We start from the raw sequence: 21194 nt of genomic DNA on the forward strand, positions 1-21194 counted from the left end.
AGACATAGGCAAAAAATGATCTCAATAGCAGTTGTGTGAAGATGAAGCTGATAAAAATGATACATAACACCTGTATATTAAGACATATTTTTCCTACCACATCATGAGTAAGTTTAAATACCAGAAATCCCCCCTGAATATGTATTCAAAGACCTCCTAACCCCCAGGGGCACATTTGTGACTCATCAGGAGAACGGGCGACACAACTGGGTTTTGGGGTATTTTGAGCAGGACACAGTTTGTGAAAGTGTCTCCAAAGTTTCCTACAATGTGTAACACATGGAAGCCTGATCATATTTGGAGAAGATGTGGGAAAAGTAGAATCTAGGAGCTGGAAATATGTGAAAGAGAGGAATCGGCCTCTAAACTTTTGGGCTGTTCTCACCTCTCTAGGAGTGTGGAAGCTGTGGAGAGGGTGACCAGCACTAAGCTCCTGGGTTTGCACATCACAGAGAAGCTCTCCTGGACCATGCACACGACATCACTGGTCAAGAAAAGCCATCAGCATCTCTACTTTCTCCGCAAGTTGAGAAGAGCCAGAGTCCCAGGCTCTGTTATGTGCAACTTCTACAGAGGGACTATAGAGAGCATTCTGACCATCACTGTGTGGTTCTTCTACAGAGGGACTATAGAGAGCATCCTGACCAGCTCCACCACTGTGTGGTTCTTCTACAGAGGGACTATAGAGAGCATCCTGACCATCACTGTGAGGTTCTTCTACAGAGGGACTATAGAGAGCATCCTGACCAGCTCCATCACTGTGAGGTTCTTCTACAGAGGGACTATAGAGAGCATTCTGACCATCACTGTGTGGTTCTTCTACAGAGGGACTATAGAGAGCATCCTGACCAGCCCCATCACTGTGTGGTTCTTCTACAGAGGGACTATAGAGAGCATCCTGACCATCACTGTGAGGTTCTTCTACAGAGGGACTATAGAGAGCATCCTGACCAGCTCCATCACTGTGTGGTTCTTCTACAGAGGGACTATAGAGAGCATCCTGACCAGCTCCATCACTGTGTGGTTCTTCTACAGAGGGACTATAGAGAGCATCCTGACCAGCTCCATCACTGTGTGGTTCTTCTACAGAGGGACTATAGAGAGCATCCTGACCAGCTCCGTCACTGTGAGGTTCTTCTACAGAGAGACTATAGAGAGCATCCAGACCAGCTCCATCACTGTGAGGTTCTTCTACAGAAGGACTATAGAGAGCATCCTGACCAGCTCCATCACTGTGAGGTTCTTCTACAGAAGGACTATAGAGAGCATCCTGACCAGCTCCATCACTGTGGTTCTTCTACAGAGGGACTATTGAGAGCATCCTGACCAGCTCCATCACTGTGGTTCTTCTACAGAGGGACTATTGAGAGCATCCTGACCAGCTCCATCACTGTGGTTCTTCTACAGAGGGACTATTGAGAGCATCCTGACCAGCTCCATCACTGCCTCCTGCTGAAGGAGCCTCCAGCGCATCGTGAGAGCAGCGGAGAAGATCTGTGGATCTCCTCTCCCCTCTATTAAAGACATGTCCTCCACCCGTCTCACCCGCAAAGCCGTCAGAATCACCAGGAACCCTTCGCACCATCACACAGTCTCTTCAAGGTTCAACCTTCAGGGAGGAGACTGTGGAATCTACGGGTCAGGTCCAGTCGACTGAGGAACAGTTTTGTACACAGGGCCATCGGGAAGCTGAACTCTTTGGGGCAGGGTCACAGAGATACTTCCCTCTCCCCAGACCCCACCTCCAGCTGTTCTGGACGGACTCTGAGGCGACACCAGGCCACAGTCATGTCCCTCAGGCGTGTCCTGGGCCTCCTCCCAATAGGACATGCCTGAAACACCTCCCAAAGGAGAGACCAGGAGGCTCCAGAGCAGATGCTTGAGCAAGCGACTCTACTCCGAGCTCCTCCCGGGTAACTGAGCTCCTCACCCGATCCTGAAGGGTGAGCCTGCTTCCACTGGACGAAGGTGGCTTCTCGGAGATCAGCATCAGCACCTTTTCTGATATTCGTGTGGATAATACGAGTTAAAGTGAACAATGTCCGCCTTGACTGCCAGAAAAGACTCAACGTGTGATTGTGCTTTGCTTTATCGCGCAGACCTAATGGTTTCCGCTCTGGGTCTGATTCCACATAACACTGCTTTACCGTCCCTCTGCCCACAGCGGAGCGATAATGGCCTCACATTCATCACGCCGCATTTCCTTCTGTTTGTTTTAGCTGGATTTCACGTCCTCTTCCCCGTGCTCCTGCCTCCTCAGTCCGTTAAATGAAGTCTCTCCTGCAGTTAGCCGTCTTCGATGCTCGTAAATCCAGGCTTCCCGGGCCTCCGTAAATCACCGGCGGCGTTTTGGCGCTCGTTATCCGCTCCGCGAGCAGCTCTCAGCAGCGCAGCCGGAGCCCCCGCTCTGCTCTGCGGGACCCGCCCACCTTAAGTCCAGCCATAAAGATCTCCTGACAACCTTATACCTTTTTTTTTCTCCAGCCGTAATCCCCTCTCAGCAGGAAGTGGAGTTAAAATGTCGACAACATGGAGGACGTGCCGCGTTTGGAGACGGGCCAGTGTTTAGGTTTGAGTTATATGAAGGGTTGTGGAGAGGAGAGCGAGGCGGCGGGACGGGAGGGGTCCAGGCGGGGAAAGACCGCGGAGTCTTCGGGCTGCACGACCAAAAACTTCATTGTGATGTTTGACGGATTCGATTTGCGATTTTAATATTTTATATATCGCTGCTCAGAACTCTACATTAGGCCGATATATGAAAGGCTGTAGCTTGCAGGTAACAGGGTGTTTTATATTACCTTTAATTGCTTTATTTTTTTAACCCAAGAACAACGGTTTTTCACCCGAGCAAAACCATGTATTTGATGTTCCTGATGCTGAGTTTATCTGAGTGTCCTGGGTCTCTGAGGTTCAGCTTTGTCTTTGACATCTCTGATGGGCTGGGGGTTTCTCCGACAGACTCATGTTGAGATAGTGATGAAGGTCGGGGAGGGTTAGTGTTTAATCAGGCTCTTGTTACTTTCAAGGTTGACGTTCAGGACTGACACATTTCTGTCTTTGCTCCTGTGTCTCTGGCCTCACAGTAAGTGAGTAACACAGAGTTATTTATATTCAGTTTCTCTCTCCTGAAGGACACTGAGCTTCAGCAGAGAAGTCTCACAGATCCAGGAATGGCTGGACCAAAAAACAACTTTACATCTTCATTATCACATTTTTGAGGAATTGTTTGTCCCCAAATTCCTCATTTTCCAGTAATTTTGGATCATTCTTCTCTGGTCCTCTCATGATGCTTTTCTTTCATTGTATTAGACATGACACAGTTTCATATAAAAGACTCACATGTGTCACGTATTGTCATGTTTTGATAGATTTTGATGAAGTACTTTTTGTCGGGTGGATTCTCTCACCCGCGTTAGTGACGGTGTTATGGATTTGAGCCATAGAGTTCTAGGTGTGGCTGATGTGTCGTGGACCCTGTGTTGTGTTTTTGCTAAAGGACTCGCTGGACTCAGGACACATTAGGAGGAAGCAGCTGCTTCAACTCCATTTATTTTTGGCACCAGAGGTTTCGCTCAGGATAATTTCTCTCCTTCATTTTGAAGGACAGGGTTGAAAAAAATCCGTCATGAGCAATTTGTATCCTTCATGAATTAATCTCTCATAAGCGTTTTATTTGTAATACATGTATATATATATAGGCTGCATATTATTTCTGTTAGTAAAAATGTGAGATTGCAGGATAAATGGAGCTAAACTAAACCTGATCTGAACAGTCCTGGTACATTTTGCAACAGAAATGTGCATAAACTCGTGCGTAAAAGTCTGAGAGGAGACGACTTTCAGAGCATCACCTGCTCCTCAATATCAAGGCTCAGATTACACTAATACAAATGTAAAGTGGAGCTTATTATTTGCATTTTTTTCAATTTTAACGGAATGTAAGAAACGGTGGGTGAACGGGACAGTGTTTACCAGTTCCATCACTGCACTAGCGCCGGGGGGGGGGGGGGGGGGGGGGGGGACGGACATAGATGAGCTCGGCCTGAGACTTACGTGAGAAGAGCACTCCATATTATTAGTCTTTAACCGCGTTTGCATTGTGGTTTTCTTCCCCGTGTTGTTGTTAGTGCCCGGTGTCAGGAAAGTTAGCTAGCAAGGCAGTGATACAACCTGTAAGACGCGGTGTGAAACTTTAGAGGGAGAGCCCCGCGCGCTCTGAAAAACAGCAGAGCAGCGGCTTGATTTTCAATCCTCAAAAATGCAATGCAAATTAAAGCAGTACTAAGTAACGTGTTTACCTTAATAAATCCTCTCCGTAGTCCCTGTGGGGTTAAACAAGTGTTTATGGGATGATTGGAGGGTCTTTCATCTCCCCCTGGTGTCTCTGGCCAGAAAACCATGTTTGCAACTTGACTGCCACCGGTCCGGAGAATGCGATACACACATGTAATCACGAAGAAGAAGCTAACAGGCTAACGGGCAAAGCTAACTGCGGGCTAACGTCACTTTTAAACAGTATTTACAGCCAAGTTTGAGTGAAAAAAAATATTTCCATTGTATAATTGGATGCACAGTAACCCTCTGTCCCTTCGCCTTTTCTGTCAGCGTAGTATTTACTCTCCAAGACAATTAATATGTTAAAAAATCGTAACTTGCTACTACACCTGCAGTTGCGCTTATGGCCTCTAGGGGGAAGAGTTACTTAGTACTGCTTTAAACAATGGCTCATGCAGAATTTTCTCCACCTCAACGAAACAAAATCTGAATTCATTATTTTTGGCTCCGGGATGTTCCTCAGATTCAGTCCAGGGTCGTGGGTCCGAGATGCCGTCAGGAACCTGAGACCTGAACTTCCTACAACAAACAAACGCTTTGGTCAAAGCCGGCTTTTTTCACCAGGATTAAGCCCTTTCTCTGATGCCAAGACCTGGAGAAGGCGACCCACGCATTTATCCGCTCTCGTTGGACTATTGTAACGCTCTCTACTCTGGCCTCCCACAGTCGTCACTCCACCGGTTCATCCAGACACATCACTCCTGTCCTGTCCTCCTGCACTGCCTCCCGGTCCCTTTTCGGATTGATTTTCAAATGTTAATGCTTGTTTTTAAAGCTCTCAATGCTCTCTGAGTTGGTGACCGCACATTGCCCCAGCAGAGTCTTCGATCTGCCGGTCAAATGGTTCTGGATTGGCCCAGATCCCGGTGACAGTGGGCGATCATTCCTTTATGGTTCCCGCGCCTAAACTGTGGAACAGCTGCCCCTCAGTCTGTTTTTAAATCCAGGTTAAAGACTCATCTTTTCAAACTTGCTTTTAATACTTAGAGCACACAACCCAGACAGAGACTTTATACTATACACAGACATTTATATGGTTAGTCTGGCGTTATAAGTGATTTGCCTCAGGTGCTCTGTGGAGCGGGTCACACTGTTTTTAATGCAGGCTAGCTGATACCATAGAAATGCACTAGCCTTGCATTAGCCTAGCGCCACAAAACTGTTCAAATATAAGAACTGCATGAATTACAAAAACACTCTGGATAACTAGGAAATGAGGCCCTGTGTTAAAAATCCTGAACTATCCCTTTAAGACCGCAAAGTTCATGGTTTCGGGATAGACGCTGTTAGATTGAGGAGCATTAACCCTGAGCTGCTGCTGATCTTCCGTGATTATTTCCTCTGTGCAGGACGGTCTGCCTGATCCTGCTCTTCTCTCAGTACCTCAGCAAAGTGGACGTCCCGATGATCGCCTACAAGGACAAGAAGTGGACCGTGTTCCAGTACCCGCTCTTCAAGCTCTTTTCTGTGAGTATTTACACTTTCAAACTCATCATTCATCCATCAGCAGTATGGTCCCAGGTTTAATAACTGGACGTCACATGACTTAAAGGGATATTTCAGGATTTTTGACATAGGGCCTCATTTCCTAATTATCCAGAGTGTTGTAAGAGTCAGTAAGAGTCTTACTAAAGCGCTTACATGCAGTGGCTTTTATTGCGTAGGAGCAGTTCATTACCATAAGCTACTACTTGACCAAGTAATTCACCAAAGTTGGAAAAGTCTTGTTTTCAAAGACACGGATAAACAGCACATTTGTGGGTCCAGGATTTAAATTAAACAAATGAGACAATGCAGCGCCTGACAGAACTGAAAGGATGAAGGACGCACTCGCTTCTTCGCACATGTGCAGGTAAATAAATAAGCACACGCTGCGATCTACGCAGAGCAGCGGCGTTAGAGGGGAAAGACACTGAACCGCTGTAATAGAGACAGAAAGCTCCAGATTGAGGAGCCTGGTCGTATATGCGACTGTAGAGGAGCGGCTCGCATTAGCGTCCGTCACTGCGTAGCAGAAAGTTAGCGGCTTGGGTGTCAATTGTGCATACATGCTTAAAGGAATAGGCCACTGTTTTTACATACTGAGATATGTTCTTACCTTAGCTTTGACGAGTTCTTTAGGACCTGTCTGGTCTTCACCCGTGCCTTCAGTCACGTAAACACAGCGCAGACGGCGTTAGCATTTAGCCTCTCCCTCTCTCCTCTATAGCTCCAAAACAGGTCAAGCTAGAAGCTACCAAGCTCTTCCACGTTTTCCCTATTTAAATATGGTTACGTGAAGTGTTACACTACAAAGTATAATTACACAAAATTAAACAATGTGGATTTTCTAAGCGGATAAAAGGGGGGACTATATTGTAAGACGTAATAATACCAGGAGTAGTTTGGCATCCGCACAGTAAAGTGAAGATTACTGCGCGGATTTCGAACTACTCCTTGTATTATTACGCCTTACAATATAGTTCCCCCTTTTATCCGCTTAGAAAATCCACATTGTTTAATTTTGTGTAATTATACTTTGTAGTGTAACACTTCACGTAACCATATTTAAATAGGGAAAACGTGGAAGAGCTTGGTAGCTTCTATCTTGACCTGGTTTGGAGCTATAGAGGAGAGAGGGAGAGGCTAAATGCTAACGACGTCTGCGCTGTGTTTACGTGACTGAAGGCACGGGGGAAGATCAGACAGGTCCTAAAGAACTCGTCAAAGCTCAGGTAAGAACATATCTCAGTATGTAAAAACGGTGGCCTATTCCTTTAAAACAGTGATAAAACGATCTCACAAAAATGACAGATGGTCAACTCTGGAGATCTTAAGACGGTCTAATATCGCCATGTGCTTGGGTCAGACTGTTTTTAATGCAGGCTAGCTGATACCATATAAATGCACTAGCCTCGCACTAGCCTAGCACCACGAAACTCTTCAAATATAAGAACTGCATGAATTTAAGAAAAAAATATCTCCAGAAATCAGCAACACTCTGGATAACGAGGAAATGAGCCCCTTTGTCAGAAATCCTGAAATATCCCTTTAATGTATTTATTTATTTGGTCGGAATCAGCCTCAACTTCAGGTTCTACTTCTCAGACATGGTGTGGACTTCACAGCCTCGACCCTCGGATAACGTGTCTTGCTGATGTTTCCTTGCAAGTTTAAGAATTCTAAACGGCGATAATTTCAGTGGGAACTCTCTTTCCGTGTTCAGTTCTTGGTCATGGAGCTGGAAACACCTGGCACCAGCCTCCTGCATTTCCTTTTCATCTTCATTTGGACAATTACCTTCAGAATCTTTGCTAAACGCATTGGCCGGTTTCACCAAAACAGTAAACGGAAATGAAAACTAAACTATTTCCAGTCGGGTTAGTTATCGCATCGTTAAAAACATTACACAGATTCTTACAGAGGTGTCAGTGTGAAAGAGATGAACAGGGAAAATGAATGTAGTGGAACAGTTTCAAAGCTTTGCCCTGGAGCCGCTGTTTAACCTGCACTGAAGCATCTGAGTCACGCAGTCCGACTGAAAGATCAGATACCAACATGAGCTGATGGATGTCAAAGGAGCTGTTGCTTTTGGCATCACGTGTTTCTACAGCATAGCCTGGTGTAAACTGCATTTCCTTTGTAGGAGCAGGAGGAACATACACTTTAGCTCCGGCTCACGCTGACTCTGCTCCTACAGCTCGTCCCTGCACGGATCAAAAGTACAAAATGAATTTTCCTGCAGAGATTAATGAAGTTCATTCATTCATCTTTTTTATTTCAGCATCTGAGTTCCACAAAGTTCTACATGGGAACCGTTGAGCATAGTAAGCAATAAATAATGTGGATATGATGCTCAAAAGGAGTAGGCAGAAGCTTTAGCTAAAGTATAACTTAAAATAAATAGGCCACCGTTTTTACATACTGAGATATGTTCTTACCTTAGCTTTGACGAGTTCTTTAGGACCTGTCTGATCTTCACCCGTGCCTTCAGTCACGTAAACACAGCGCAGACGGCGTTAGCATTTAGCCTCTCCCTCTCTCCTCTATAGCTCCAAAACAGGTCAAGATAGAAGCTACCAAGCTCTTCCACGTTTTCCGTATTTAAATATGGTTACGTGAAGTGTTCCACTACAAAGTATAATAACACAAAATTAAACAATGTGGATTTTCTATGCGGATAAAAGGGGGAACTATATTGTAAGGCGTAATAATACCAGGAGTAGTTCGAAATCCGCGCAGTAATCTTCACTTTACTGTGCGGATGCCAAATTACTCCTGGTATTTTTACGCCTTACAATATAGTTCCCCCTTTTATCCGCTTAGAAAATCCACATTGTTTAATTTTGTGTAATTATACTTTGTAGTGGAACACTTCACGTAACCATATTTAAATAGGGAAAACGTGGAAGAGCTTGGTAGCTTCTATCTTGACCTGTTTTGGAGCTATAGAGGAGAGAGGGAGAGGCTAAATGCTAACGCCGTCTGTGCTGTGTTTACGTGACTGAAGGCACGGGGGAAGATCAGACAGGTCCTAAAGAACTCGTCAAAGCTAAGGTAAGAACATATCTCAGCATGTAAAAACGGTGGCCTATTCCTTTAACTCCTTTAAAAAGTAACTAAATTAGATTACAAGTTACTTTATGTTACATTAATCTGCAGCCCCTCCTGGAACCGCCACCTTAACGTGGTGGAGGGTTTGAGCACCCGCATGATCCTGGAGCTCTGTTGTCGGGGGCTTCGTTCAGCTTAATGACTGCCCCCACGACCCGGCAACGGACAAGTGGAAGAAGATGGATGGATGGATAATCTGCAGCCGACGTCATCCCCGCCTCAAAATGCAATGATTTTATACTCGCGTTATTGGAAGCATTTTAAAGGAACAGGCCAGTGTTTTTCCAGACTGAGGTATGTTCTTACCTGAGCTTAGACGAGTTGTGCCTGTCTGGTCTTTGTGTCCGTGGAAGAGCCTAGTCGCTTCTAACTTCATCCCCGTTTGGAGCTATAGGAATATGCTGGGAGAGGCCAAATGCTAACAACATCTTTGGCAGGTACACATCAACTTGTCTAAGCTCAGGTCAGAACATATCTCAGTATGAAAAACGATGGACTGTTCCTTTGAAAAATATCTAAATTAGATTACAAGTTACTTTATTAGTTACATTAATCAACAGTCGACATCATCCCCTGATTTTATATAAGAGTCAATTAGCTGAGACTGGCTTGTAGAACAGCTTGAGCTAAAGTAGCGAAAGCAGTCAGAAAAGCAAAATAAAGTCCAAGGCACTCGAGTCATATAGCAATAATAAAAGTCCTTTATTAGTATTGGACCAGGCTGGTCGCTGCTTTAGCACAAGCTGATCTACAAGCCAGTCTCAGCTAATTTATTCTTACGTAAACTCAGCCCAGTCTTTGAAGAGCACCGGTCTACCTTCTCACTTTTTCCCAGACCATTGATGCACTCGCCCTCTTCTATTTTCATTGCACTGATTTTAAACTCGCGTTTTTGGAAGAGCATTTTAACATCAACAGAAACCACAGATTCAGAAAGTGACGTATTTCCATCTCTATTGTTGTCAGTGTTTATGTTGTGCGTCGTCTTCGTCGCAGACATTACGTTACTCCACACAAGACCCAAGAAAAGGAAACCGTCAGAATAGTAACTCAGAGACTTTAAAAGTAACTTTAATCTGATTACTGGTCTGGAAAAAGTCATGCGTTAGATGACTGGTTACTGGCATCAGTGTTTTTTCCTGACCTGTGTTTTGCCGCCCCCTGTAGGCGCTGTTCGGCATGTGCGGCGGCTGGCTGCTGTGTTTCCTCCTCACGGTGTTCGAGGTGCTGCCGTCGAAAGCGGACGAGTACGGCTACTCGGCTCGCACGGACATCAGCCTGGACGCCGTGTCCACCGCGCCGTGGTTCCACGTGCCCTACCCAGGTACCACACCCCTCCTTTCACTGCCGTTTATTACCAGGGATCGCTGTGGTCAGAGAGTGGTCAATGTTGAGACTTTAAGCGAGATTTTTCCTTTTCCTTATATGGAAACAATACAACAACATTTTTATCTCATATTTATGTCACAAATCAACAGCAAAGGTTTCAAATTGATATCTCTACATTCAATATTTTTCCCTATTCATCGCCAGCATCTCACTTTAACTCAAGACAGCCATGAAAGTCGTTAATAATAGTTAGTCATTTCCGCTTACGAAGCCGTCGTTCCAGTTTTACGGTTTTCGGATGTGGCTCAGTTATATAACGATCTTATCCCGCTGATTCCTGCCCTTTCTGCCTCTGCGCTGGAGTGAACATGGCGTGTCCTGTGCGACTGAAGAGAAACAATGGCTCTGTGTTTTGGACGAGCGTCAGAGTACAGGGCGTGAGACTTGGTTAATTAAAACGGCGGCGGCGTCCTTGATCAGCTCGCACAGGTGCGTGCGGAGTCCACTCACTCATGACTGACATGTGGTTATTTGAAGTCGTGAATCATCGCAGACAGTCCTCAGACTAACTGCTCCGCGTGTAGAAAATAATGTCAGTCTCATCATGTGCAAAACCTGCTCAAAACGTCAACGGAAACGGGATTTTTCAACTGGGACTGAAAAACAGCCCTGGACTCTGACCAGCCTGGCCCAAATTAGCGTAATTGTGACAATTCCACAAATACATATTTTAACCTTTACCACCCACCTAAACCAAATGCATTCTGTCCTCTTTGGCCATTATATAGGCCTGTGTAACACCTCATTTGAAAGCTAAGACCCACAAAACTGACCTTTTTCCTCGCGTTGTTACTGTGTTGTGCCACCTTTTGTATGTTTTTTTTTTCTTTTTTGTGACATTTTTGTTGAATTTTTGTCACATTTTTGTCAAATTTTTGTTGAGTTTTTGTCACATTTTTGTCACATTTTTGTCACATTTTTGTTGAGTTTTTGTCACATTTTTGTCACATTTTTGTCACATTTTTGTCACATTTTTGTTGCATTTTTGTTGAGTTTTTGTCACATTTTTGTTTAGTTTTTATCCCATTTTTGTTGAATTTTTGTTGCATTTTTGTTTAGTTTTTGTCACATTTTTCTCACATTTTTGTCACATTTTTGTTTAGTTTTTGTCACATTTTTGTTGAATTTTTGTTGCATTTTTGTCACAGTTTTGTTTAGTTTTTGTCACATTTTTGTTGCATTTTTGTCACATTTTTGTTGAGTTTTTGTCACATTTTTGTTGCATTTTTGTCACATTTTTGTTGCATTTTTGTCACATTTTTGTTGCATTTTTGTTGCATTTTTGGTGCTTTTTTCCCAAGAATCTCTTTGATTAGGGTAAAGCCAAACTGGAGAAAATGGGATCCGTTCAGGTGGGAGTTAAGGTTAACCTCTGACCCCCCGCCTTAACATTAACCAGTGCATTTTCCCCAGTTCGGCTTTTTGTTATTATTTTTTTATCGGTATCATCAGCAAAAAGAACGGGAAAGGTGGTCGTAGAAACAGAAGCAAAATCATTAATATAAATAATAAATAATAATGGTCCCAAAATGGAACCTTGTGGCACACCATACTCCACGGAATTCCTTTTAGATACAAGCTGTTTAATACTGGGCTTTACCCAAATCTAAAAGCTTCTCGACTGGAGAGCAACAATGTAACGCCTCATTTGAAAGCTAAGACCTACAAAAGTGACGGAAACTTTTCGTCACGTCGCCACATTTTTGTCATATTTTTGTTTGTTTTTTAAATTATTTTTTCTATCATTTTTTATTGTGTTTTTTTGTCCGTGTTTTTCTCATGTTTTCATCCTCTTTTTCTCGCTATTTTGATGCTTCTCTTTTTAGCTTTTAGATTTGGGTAAAGCTCGGTTGAGGCGGGACCGGTGGCCCTCGAGCCAGTGGCCCTTCTGTGCTCTTCCAGACGGACAGTGGCCAGTCCGCCCCTGGTTTGATCCATGGAATCGCTCACCTATTTCTCTAATTTAGTGGTATTGTAATGTTAAAGGGGCTGGATGGAAGTTAAAACTCACTACTGCCACCTCAGGTCATACGCGTAACTGCACCTTCTATATTAAGCTCGTGCATGACGGCACTTCAGACCCGAAGTGACACCTTTTTGAGTGAAAGGATTTTAGAGGCAGTTGTGGTGAACAGGTCTGAGCTCATTCTACACATTAAGACATGGCTGGAACATGTAGGGGGAAGAAAATCCATAATCTTTACATTTTTAAACTCTGTATAGTCCCCTTAACTGCTGATTCCTTGCGTATATCTTTTACCAATCGAATATATAATTTGGGTCCCAGAACAGACCCTTGTGGCGCTCCACATGAAAGATCAATTTGAACAAACTGGCTTCTATCGCTTAGGAATTTATAATCCAGGATAAGACTCCTCCTCTAATGCTGCATCTCTCCAGCTTTTTTATTAGTATTTTATGAACTATTACATCAAGTACAGTAAGTTTTTTATGCATCTGATCTTGATTTTTGCTACAAAGAACTAGCCTGACTAACGGCAGACTGCTGTGAGCGCTCGAATCATTTCGAACTTCACAGCAACCTGGGGACCATGGCCGAAATGTTCGCATGGATTTGGGAACAATCACAGAACGAGGAGGGACAGCGAGAGGCTCCATTTAACATAGGAATTGTTGTAGTTTGCTTACGGATGAAAAAAGAAAAGTTTTAGTTGTTTTTTTACAGATCCAAAATGAAGTTTACAGCGAGTACATCATACGTCATCTGATACGATTGGCTATGGCGACTGCAGACGCATGTGACTGACATTCGTAGCGCCCAATAAACGGCCATGGACGATCGTAAACCACACCTCTCCTCTCCTGAATTGGTGATCCCCAGACAAAATAGCAGGCTAACAAAGAACAGAAAACGGGACACATTGGGACTCGAGTCCTGGAGCGAAGCTGACGTCACGCAGAGGCTCCTCACTGGTCACGTTCACCCGCACGCGGCTTCTCACAGCGCTGGAGAAACTCGCTAAAGACCGGTGGATTACTCGGAGATTCTTCGGCGAGTCTTTGCAGCTGGACTGGTTTACTGTTAACTCCGCGTTTCACGGTATCTGTCTGTGTGCTGCGCTGTTGTTCATTTTTAGCGACCAACGACTCCTTTATGCTCTCATATCATTGTGCTGCGGGTACATGCATGTTTAGGCACCAGAAGCTGTTTAAATGAGGTTATGCTGCAGTTTTATGGCAGTTTATAGTGAAAAGGTTTGCCTTGTTTTGTCTGTACAGTTGTCACGTGTCTGATGCAAAGTTATTTGTGGTTAAATACTTCTCTTAAAGGGGCTAGATGCAAGTTTGCCATTTTATACTCACTACTGCCATCTCAGGTCATAGGTGTAACTGCACCTTCTATATTAAGCTCGTGCATGACGGCAATTCGGACCCGAATTAACACCTTTCTGAGTGACAGTGCAGGATTTTAGAGGCAGTTGTGGTGAACTGGTCTGAGCTCATTCTACACATTAAGACATGGCTGGAACATGTAGGGGGAAGAAAATCCATAATCTTTACATTTTTACATTAGAAGAAGAAGAAGATCTTTATTTACCGTAAATTCTCTAATCTGGCCTGTATTCCATTAGCGGCCGGGTCTCTAACAGAGGCCGGGTCTCTGACAGGGGCCGGGTCTCTAACAGAGGCCGGGTCTCTGACAGGGGCCGGGTCTCTGACAGGGGCCGGGTCTCCGACAGTGGCCGGGTCTCCGACAGGGGCCGGGTCTCCGACAGGGGCCGGGTCTCCGACAGAGGCCGGGTCTCCGACAGGGGCCGGGTCTCCGACAGGGGCCGGGTCTCCGACAGGGGCCGGGTCTCCGACAGAGGCCGGGTCTCCGACAGAGGCCGGGTTCGCGGCTGGCGGAGGCAAATTAAAGCCGGTCTCTAAAACAGGCCGGGGCTTTTATTAGAAACTATAGCGGTAGAAATATTCCCCATGTTAGGAATTTGTCTCATACTGGTGTAAATGAAAACTCACGTGCAGGAAGTAACAAACGGGAACCCGGGCCGAGGGGGACGCTGTGGAGGAGCTGATCCGAGCGTAACTTTGACACAGATTTAGCCACTTTTCAAACCTCCTGTGACGATATTTGGAAACAGGGCAACAAATGTTGTGTGACCCTCCAGGGTTTTAATAAAGTCTCCATCGCCTTCAAAGCACGTCCAGCTGCTCCGTGTGCAGGTCAGTCCCACGCCTCAAAATAACTCCTCCGATCAGCGCGAGCGTCTCGTCTTCTCTCGGGTCAGTCTCATGATCGATCACAAACACAAACGCTCCGTCTAAACTCGCCTTTTACACAAGATAACAACAAATAATCCGGTCCGCGGTAAAAACGAAACAGAAACCTGCAGTGACATTGATGTCAAAGCTCCGCTAACAGCAACGAAACACTTCCTGTTGTCCCGACAAAATAAAAGGCGTCAATGTTCCAGCCGCTGGGAGAGGGTTTGAAATGTTCATTAATAAATGAACCTAATATTTTAGGTTCAAATGGACACAAATCTCGTTTTACTTCATTTTCCTGGTCGTCCGTTTTGCTCAAATAGAAATAAAGGCCTGTCTCTAATTGTGGCCTGGTTCCAATAAAGGCCTGGTCCTACATGTCCTTGAGTAAATAAAGGCCCCGGCCTATATTAGAGCATTTACGGTATATAGCTCCTTTCACAGACATAGTCACAAAGCGCTTTACTTGAGACAATTGTACCTCATGTGGTAAATGAGTAAAGAGCGAGGCAGAGATTCAGACTAACCACTTCGCCACAGGCTGAAACGTCTGACAAACACGTGTCGATAAAAGCTTTCCAAGTGGAGCGAGCGAGCTGTTTTTAGCTGCGTGTTCACCATATGGTTCCCTGGTGTGGCTCCAAAACCAGGCGGTAACGAGCGACCGAAACGAGAAAACGCATTACAAAGAGCCAACTATACGACCGTGAATAAAGCATGTTGTTAAAGTGGTACAATCAAACGTACTGTGATAAAGCTGTGGCCTCTAGGGGGACTGAGGTAAAGGCAGGACACGGAACAGGAAATTCCACGCCGTGATTGCGGGACCGATGCCGTAAAACTTTAAAAGATTTGTTTGGTGAAGGTCATTAGCGTAAATGTCAAAGGAATATGAGTAAAATATTCCAAAGTGTTTCAGCCTTTCGTGAATTGTTTACAGAGAAATCGACGTGTTTCTACGGAAAGCGGGTTTCACAAACACATTATTATGAATTACTTTACATGAAGAATATGATCAAATGCACAAATACTAACGAGACAGGTCCACTTTACCCTTTCTTTGGCGAAAACAAACACCATTTTTTTTAAGGACAGTTGTTTTCGGAGCCAGAGGAGCATTTGTGTTTGCAGCGTGAGCAGATACAGACAGAGTGGAGTTTGAAGGATAAATCACATAAAAAGCAATTTAAAGTTTAGAGACATGAACAAGTAGGTTAATGCAGCTTTAGCCAAGGCTGGATTTAAGTAAAATAAAATGGGCTCCGGGGCTAAAGTTTTTTCAGGGCCCCCCATACACTCAATCAATCAATATTTATTTATTTATTTATATAGCGCCTTAACAACATCTGTACTTATACTGTATGTCTGTCTGTTGGATTTCTTTCTCTCTACAATGAAGAATAAATGAATGATTTTTTTTTGATGGTACAAAGAAACAGGGTCACTCAAATGTCATTGCTATTTTCTGGTCCAAACTCATGTCAAACTTTCCTAATGCATTTACAACATCAACATTCGTCACAGGGACTGAGTTTAAACGAGGTTTCACAACTTTCAGGGAGAAAAACTGACATTTTATGACTGTTTAAAAGGCTTTAAAACCAGTGTTGTTGTTTTTTTGATAAATGTCTGCTTTTACCATATACTAAAGGACAAAACAAATTTTATTCCAACGCAGAAAATTAAAAAATCAAGGATAGCTCCTTTAAAGGGACTATAGGGAGTTTAAAATTTTTAAAATTAAGTTTTTTCCTCCCCCTACATGTTCCAGCCATGTCCTAATGTGTAGAATGAACCCAGACCTGTTCACCACAACTGCCTCTAAAATCCTGCACTGTCACTCAGAAAGGTGTCATTGGTCATATGGCCTGAGTTGGCAGTAGTGAGCATAAAATGGCCAACTTGCATCTAGCCCCTTTAAACATGCAGAAGTAGCTTCTTAAACATTGGACTAACAAAACAGTTTAATATAATGACCCCGATTTGAGCTCTGTGGCTCTTGTGGAAGAACCTTTGCTACAGCCAGACTGGTGGGGGGACACATTTAAAAGGGGGGTCTGGGGGTCCTCCCACAGAGATTTTGTTTAAATTTTCATGCATTTTAACAGACCAATAGGTACATATTTTTTTTCCCCCAGTGTCCTGGTTTAGTCCTGGTTTAGTCCTGGTTTAGTCCTGGTTTAGTCTCAGGTAAAAAGTAATCTGATGAAGCCTTACATGTGGGGGAGTCTGCAAAGAGAGAGGGAACTCATGGGCCCTTCAAACCTGCTGGGCCCCCGGGCTTTGAGCCCCTGCATAAATTGGCCTTGGCTATAGCTTTAAGGCCTCTTCATACTCCACAAGACGTGAGAACTTTGTTCTTGTTCTTGAGGCAAAAAGAACGAGAACAAAGTTCGTCTGGGCTCTGACATGTCATTCTCCACAGGACGTGTTTCTGCCGAACTGCCACGCCCCTTTTTCCGCAGCCAAAACAAACAAGGAATGACCGAAATAAAACGAGCTATTTGAGTTTAAACTATTATAAAATGTATCAGTCACAGTATTGCAAACATTTTGAAGATTGACTTCATGTTTAGCCACACCTCTCGCTGGTTTATTATGTCCTTGTGTTTCTCTCCAGGACTTTGATGCCATGTGCGAGTCCTTGTCCTTCAGCGAAGTATTTTACTGCCGCGAGCGGTGCCGCAAAAATATCCATGTTGTCTCCGTTTTCCGCACCGGTGTTAGGCCTCTAATCAAGGCAGACACATCTCAGCCCCGGGAACAGAGAGGAGCCTCAGATCACGAAGCGTCTCGCGTTTGTTAGAAAGTTTGGGAATAAAACTATTTTAAAAGTTTGTGAACACATTTCTGCTTCTCCCACACACCACACAGACACCCCATCACTCCAGCATGGTCAGGCTGTGATACGGGCGCCACACAGAGAACATCACTCTTCACTCTCTCTCTCAGGACAGTGTTTCATTGACAGTGGATAAATAACCAGCTTGTTTCCTGTTTCTGCGTAAAAAGTAGCTTTTGTAAATGCTGCGTATTGTTTATGAACGAGGCGGAGGACGAGGAGAGAGAGACGCAAAAGAGGAGACAGAGATTGAGCTGTGGCTCGCGCACATGACCTGCCCTGCGCCGCCTAAATCTCTGCCCTACCCAGGTATGTGCACTACTGCTCCGTGCACGTGTGTCTGAAAAACGTACTATCCGAGCTTAAAAGAAATTATTATTAACGTTGGGTTTGTTTCGGGTTCGGACCGACAATTAAAGTTGCTCAGGCTGGGTCGGGTCGGGCTTTATGCCCTTGGGCTCGGGTCGGGTCAGGCTTTATGCCCTCGGTCGGCCCTTCGAGCTCACACAGCAGCATGGGGATTCCCAGGCTGGTCGTTATGCAAAGCTCACCGACTGTGGATGTGGGTTTGGTCGTTTAAAGCTCTGCACCGCACATGAACACATCTGATTGCTTGGATCCGTTTGAGTTTGGCAGAAGTGGCTAATGAGAGCATACGAGCGATCGCTGTTAGCGTTTACTTCTGCAATTTTCGGCGGATGTTTTGGTGAATGGTCGGCAACAGCTGATGCATCCAGGTCTCCAACTCGGTTTTATAAAATGATAGATCTGTTGCAGTGCCCTGTTTATGGACATTGTTTTTGCCGATCATTGGGTTTTAATAAAATGTTTAAAGGGGGGGTATTATGCAAAATCGACTTTTTCAAGCTTTACATCATGTTATTAAGTCATTCCCTCATTAAAACCATGCCTGAAGTGTTGCCTTAGCACATTCACGTATTTTCGAGTAATCTGTAGAAACTCTGATGGCGGCCATTTTAGGGATAAAACGCCTGATTCCTTCAGGAAACGCCCTCGACCTCCAGGATACGCCTCCGACCTTTCGTCACCAGCCAAGTAACCAACCACTGCTCCTCAGCAGAACCCCCTCCCCGCAGTGTCTAGCCCTAAGATGTAAACAGAGTCATCATGGAGGATTAGCTTCATGTGTTGTGAACCGGAGTTACAGCAGACTTTTACAAAGACACACATCAGTGTTTCTGTTACCTAAACACCCAGGATTAAAACCGGTGACAAGAACACTTATTTCAGTGTCTGGTTCTGCGCTGGGCCTTGATGATGCACAAAGCCTCCGGAGAAAGTTAATGCTAAGCTAAACCTCGAGTCATCACGTGAAAACGAGAAATATGCACACATAAAGTCAATAAAACCACCACACACATAAAGAACCGTTTAACAATGATCACACACGGAGCCAGGCTGGTTGATTTGAAAGTTTATTGCTCACATTTCATCTACAATGGGTCATAGCCGAGTGGCTTTCTCCCGGAGCTAACAAGCTAGCCGCGACAAGCTAACGGGAAAATTCACTGAATACAAGCAGCATATTATGCATTGAAAACGTCACTAAAACAGGCAACTGCTTGAAGCAGCCTGTATGATGATCACACACTGAGCCGGGCTTGTTGATTTCGTAGTTTATTGCTCACATTTCATCTACAGTGAGTCGTAGCCGAGTGGTTTTCTCCCGGAGCTAACAAGCTAGCCGCGATAAGCTAACGGGAAAATTCACTGAATACAAGCAGCATATTATGCATTGAAAACGTCACTAAAACAGGCAACTGCTTGAAGCAGCCTTTATGATGATGACACACGGAGCCTGGCTTGTTGATTGTGTAGTTTATTGCTCACATTTCATCTACAGTGAGTCGTAGCCGAGTGGTTTTCTCCCGGAGCTAAGGCACTATTAGCCGCGACAAGCTAACATCCTTCACCTTCACAACATTCATTGAAAACAGGCAGCATATTATGCACAAATAACGTCAATAAAGCAGCAACTACTCGAAGCAGCCTTTCCGATGATCACACAATGAGCCTGGCTTTACACATTTGTGGTTTATTACAGACTTTTCATCAACAATGAGCTGTAGTCGATTATAACAAGCTAACGGGGTAACCTCGAAAAACCATTGTCCACCTGCACAGATAATGTCCGTCTTTTGAATCGTATGGGCTCCTGCAGATCCTGGTGTCGTCCATGGGGGTATAGTTAGAGATCCATAGGGCATGGCAGTTACAAAGAGATAGCCTCCAAACAGCAGTTATTTTTCAGGCAAGAGCCCCTTCCAAGCGTCCGGTGTGGAAGGTTCGTCTCCAAATAATATCCTGTGTGGCCATTGTTCACAAAGTGATAAACAGTAGCTCCTTTCCAACAATAAAAATTAAAATGCACCGATCGTAGTTTCAATACTGAGGAGAAAACGAGCGCAGTGTTGTTGTGATGCCACAGACAGCGTGTGGAGGGGGCGTGTCGGAAAGGGTCAGAGGTTCTTAAAGAGACAGAGGCCTATTTCAAGTCATTTGCTACCGCCATTTTGAAAGAGCAATTTTATATAAGGCAGTTATTCGAATTTACTGCATTGACAGACCAACAGAAGGTTTCGTCATCATTGTAGTGTGCTATAGACTGGTGCTATGTGGCTGAAAAAAGCATAATACCCCCTCTTTAAAATGATGATCTTGTTGATCTTTGAGCCTCTTCTCTTACAAACTGTTGGGACCCACAGTGACTGTTTGTGAAATGTTCTGAGGTTAAATAAATCAGGCCCAGAAATCAAACCTGGGACCTTCTGTCTGTGAAGCACGAGCACTAACCCCTGTGCCACCGCACCTGGTTTCCCTCCGGGTCTCCCATTATCCTGGACGTTCCTCTGGCTGTGAATAAAGTCCACCAGTGGAAATGCAGAGCCGGCCTGTGAGTGGCTGAGGTTGTTGTGATCCGAACCTTTGGGATGTTCCCAGTGAGACATAAAAGTTTATTTGTTTTGGCTCGTTAGCCGTGAAGTCGTTATTATTCACCAGGAGACGGCGCTCGGGGCCCAGCAGGGGGCAGGAGCCGCGCCAACGCAGACGCTTTTCATTTACTCACATTCCTCTGTTCTGCAGCAGGTTTGTACAACTGTGCAGAGGCAGATTCACAAACTGTGCTGCGTCTGTGAGTGATAAAAACCAGCTCAGACTTAAAGGCCATGTTCATCTGAGGCTGTCGTGTGTTTGTTGAGCCTCTACATCCTTTGTCTCGGCGCCGGCGGTGCAGAAAAGTCTAGAACACGTTGGGATGATTGTTGCTTTTGTTTCCTTCACATTCCACGAGCTACTGGCAAATGCTTTGGTCAAACAGCTCTATGTGATGACGTCATCAGGCCGCGCGGCTCGGTTTGTCTGGGCAGGTGTGAGGGCTGGCCAGCAGGGGGCAGATGAGACGGAGATCACTAATAGAGGATTAGTTTATTAAGAATAATAATCACAATGCATTGGTTTTATATAGCGCTTTTCTGGACACTCAAAGACGCTTTACGTTGCACTATTCATTCACTCCATACTCGGTGGTGGCAAGCTACTATTGTAGCCACAGCTGCCCTGAGATAGACTGACGGAAGTGAGGCAACCAGTCTGCTCCATCGGCCCCTCTGACCACCACCACTCACGCACTACATTCGCTAGGCTTCCTGGTGTTTCCCAAAGGTCTCCCATCCAAGTCCTGCCAGGCCCTTCCCTGCTGAGCTTCCAGGGTCTGACGGGATCGGGCAGAGCAAAGGCGGTGTGGCCACATTTACATTTTTATTCTGAAATATCTATAATGAAGCAG

At 44.8% G+C, this 21194-nt stretch overlaps 1 protein-coding gene across 1 annotated transcript in view; it reads left to right on the forward strand.

Moving 5' to 3' along the window:
• LOC306965843 (solute carrier family 23 member 2) overlaps positions 1–21194 on the forward strand; it is a gene marked incomplete at its 3' end in the record, with an annotated part of 109363 nt that overhangs the window by 56723 nt on the left and 31446 nt on the right. Inside the window, exons 6-7 of the mRNA XM_079560411.1 lie at positions 5685–5802; positions 10096–10252. Coding sequence (XP_079416537.1) covers positions 5685–5802; positions 10096–10252 — 275 coding nt within the window. The remainder of the gene's footprint in view (positions 1–5684; positions 5803–10095; positions 10253–21194) is intronic.

Source organism: Gobius niger, assembly GCF_951799975.1.
Source record: "Gobius niger genome assembly, chromosome: 7".
In the NCBI taxonomy this organism is placed as follows: domain Eukaryota; kingdom Metazoa; phylum Chordata; class Actinopteri; order Gobiiformes; family Gobiidae; genus Gobius; species Gobius niger.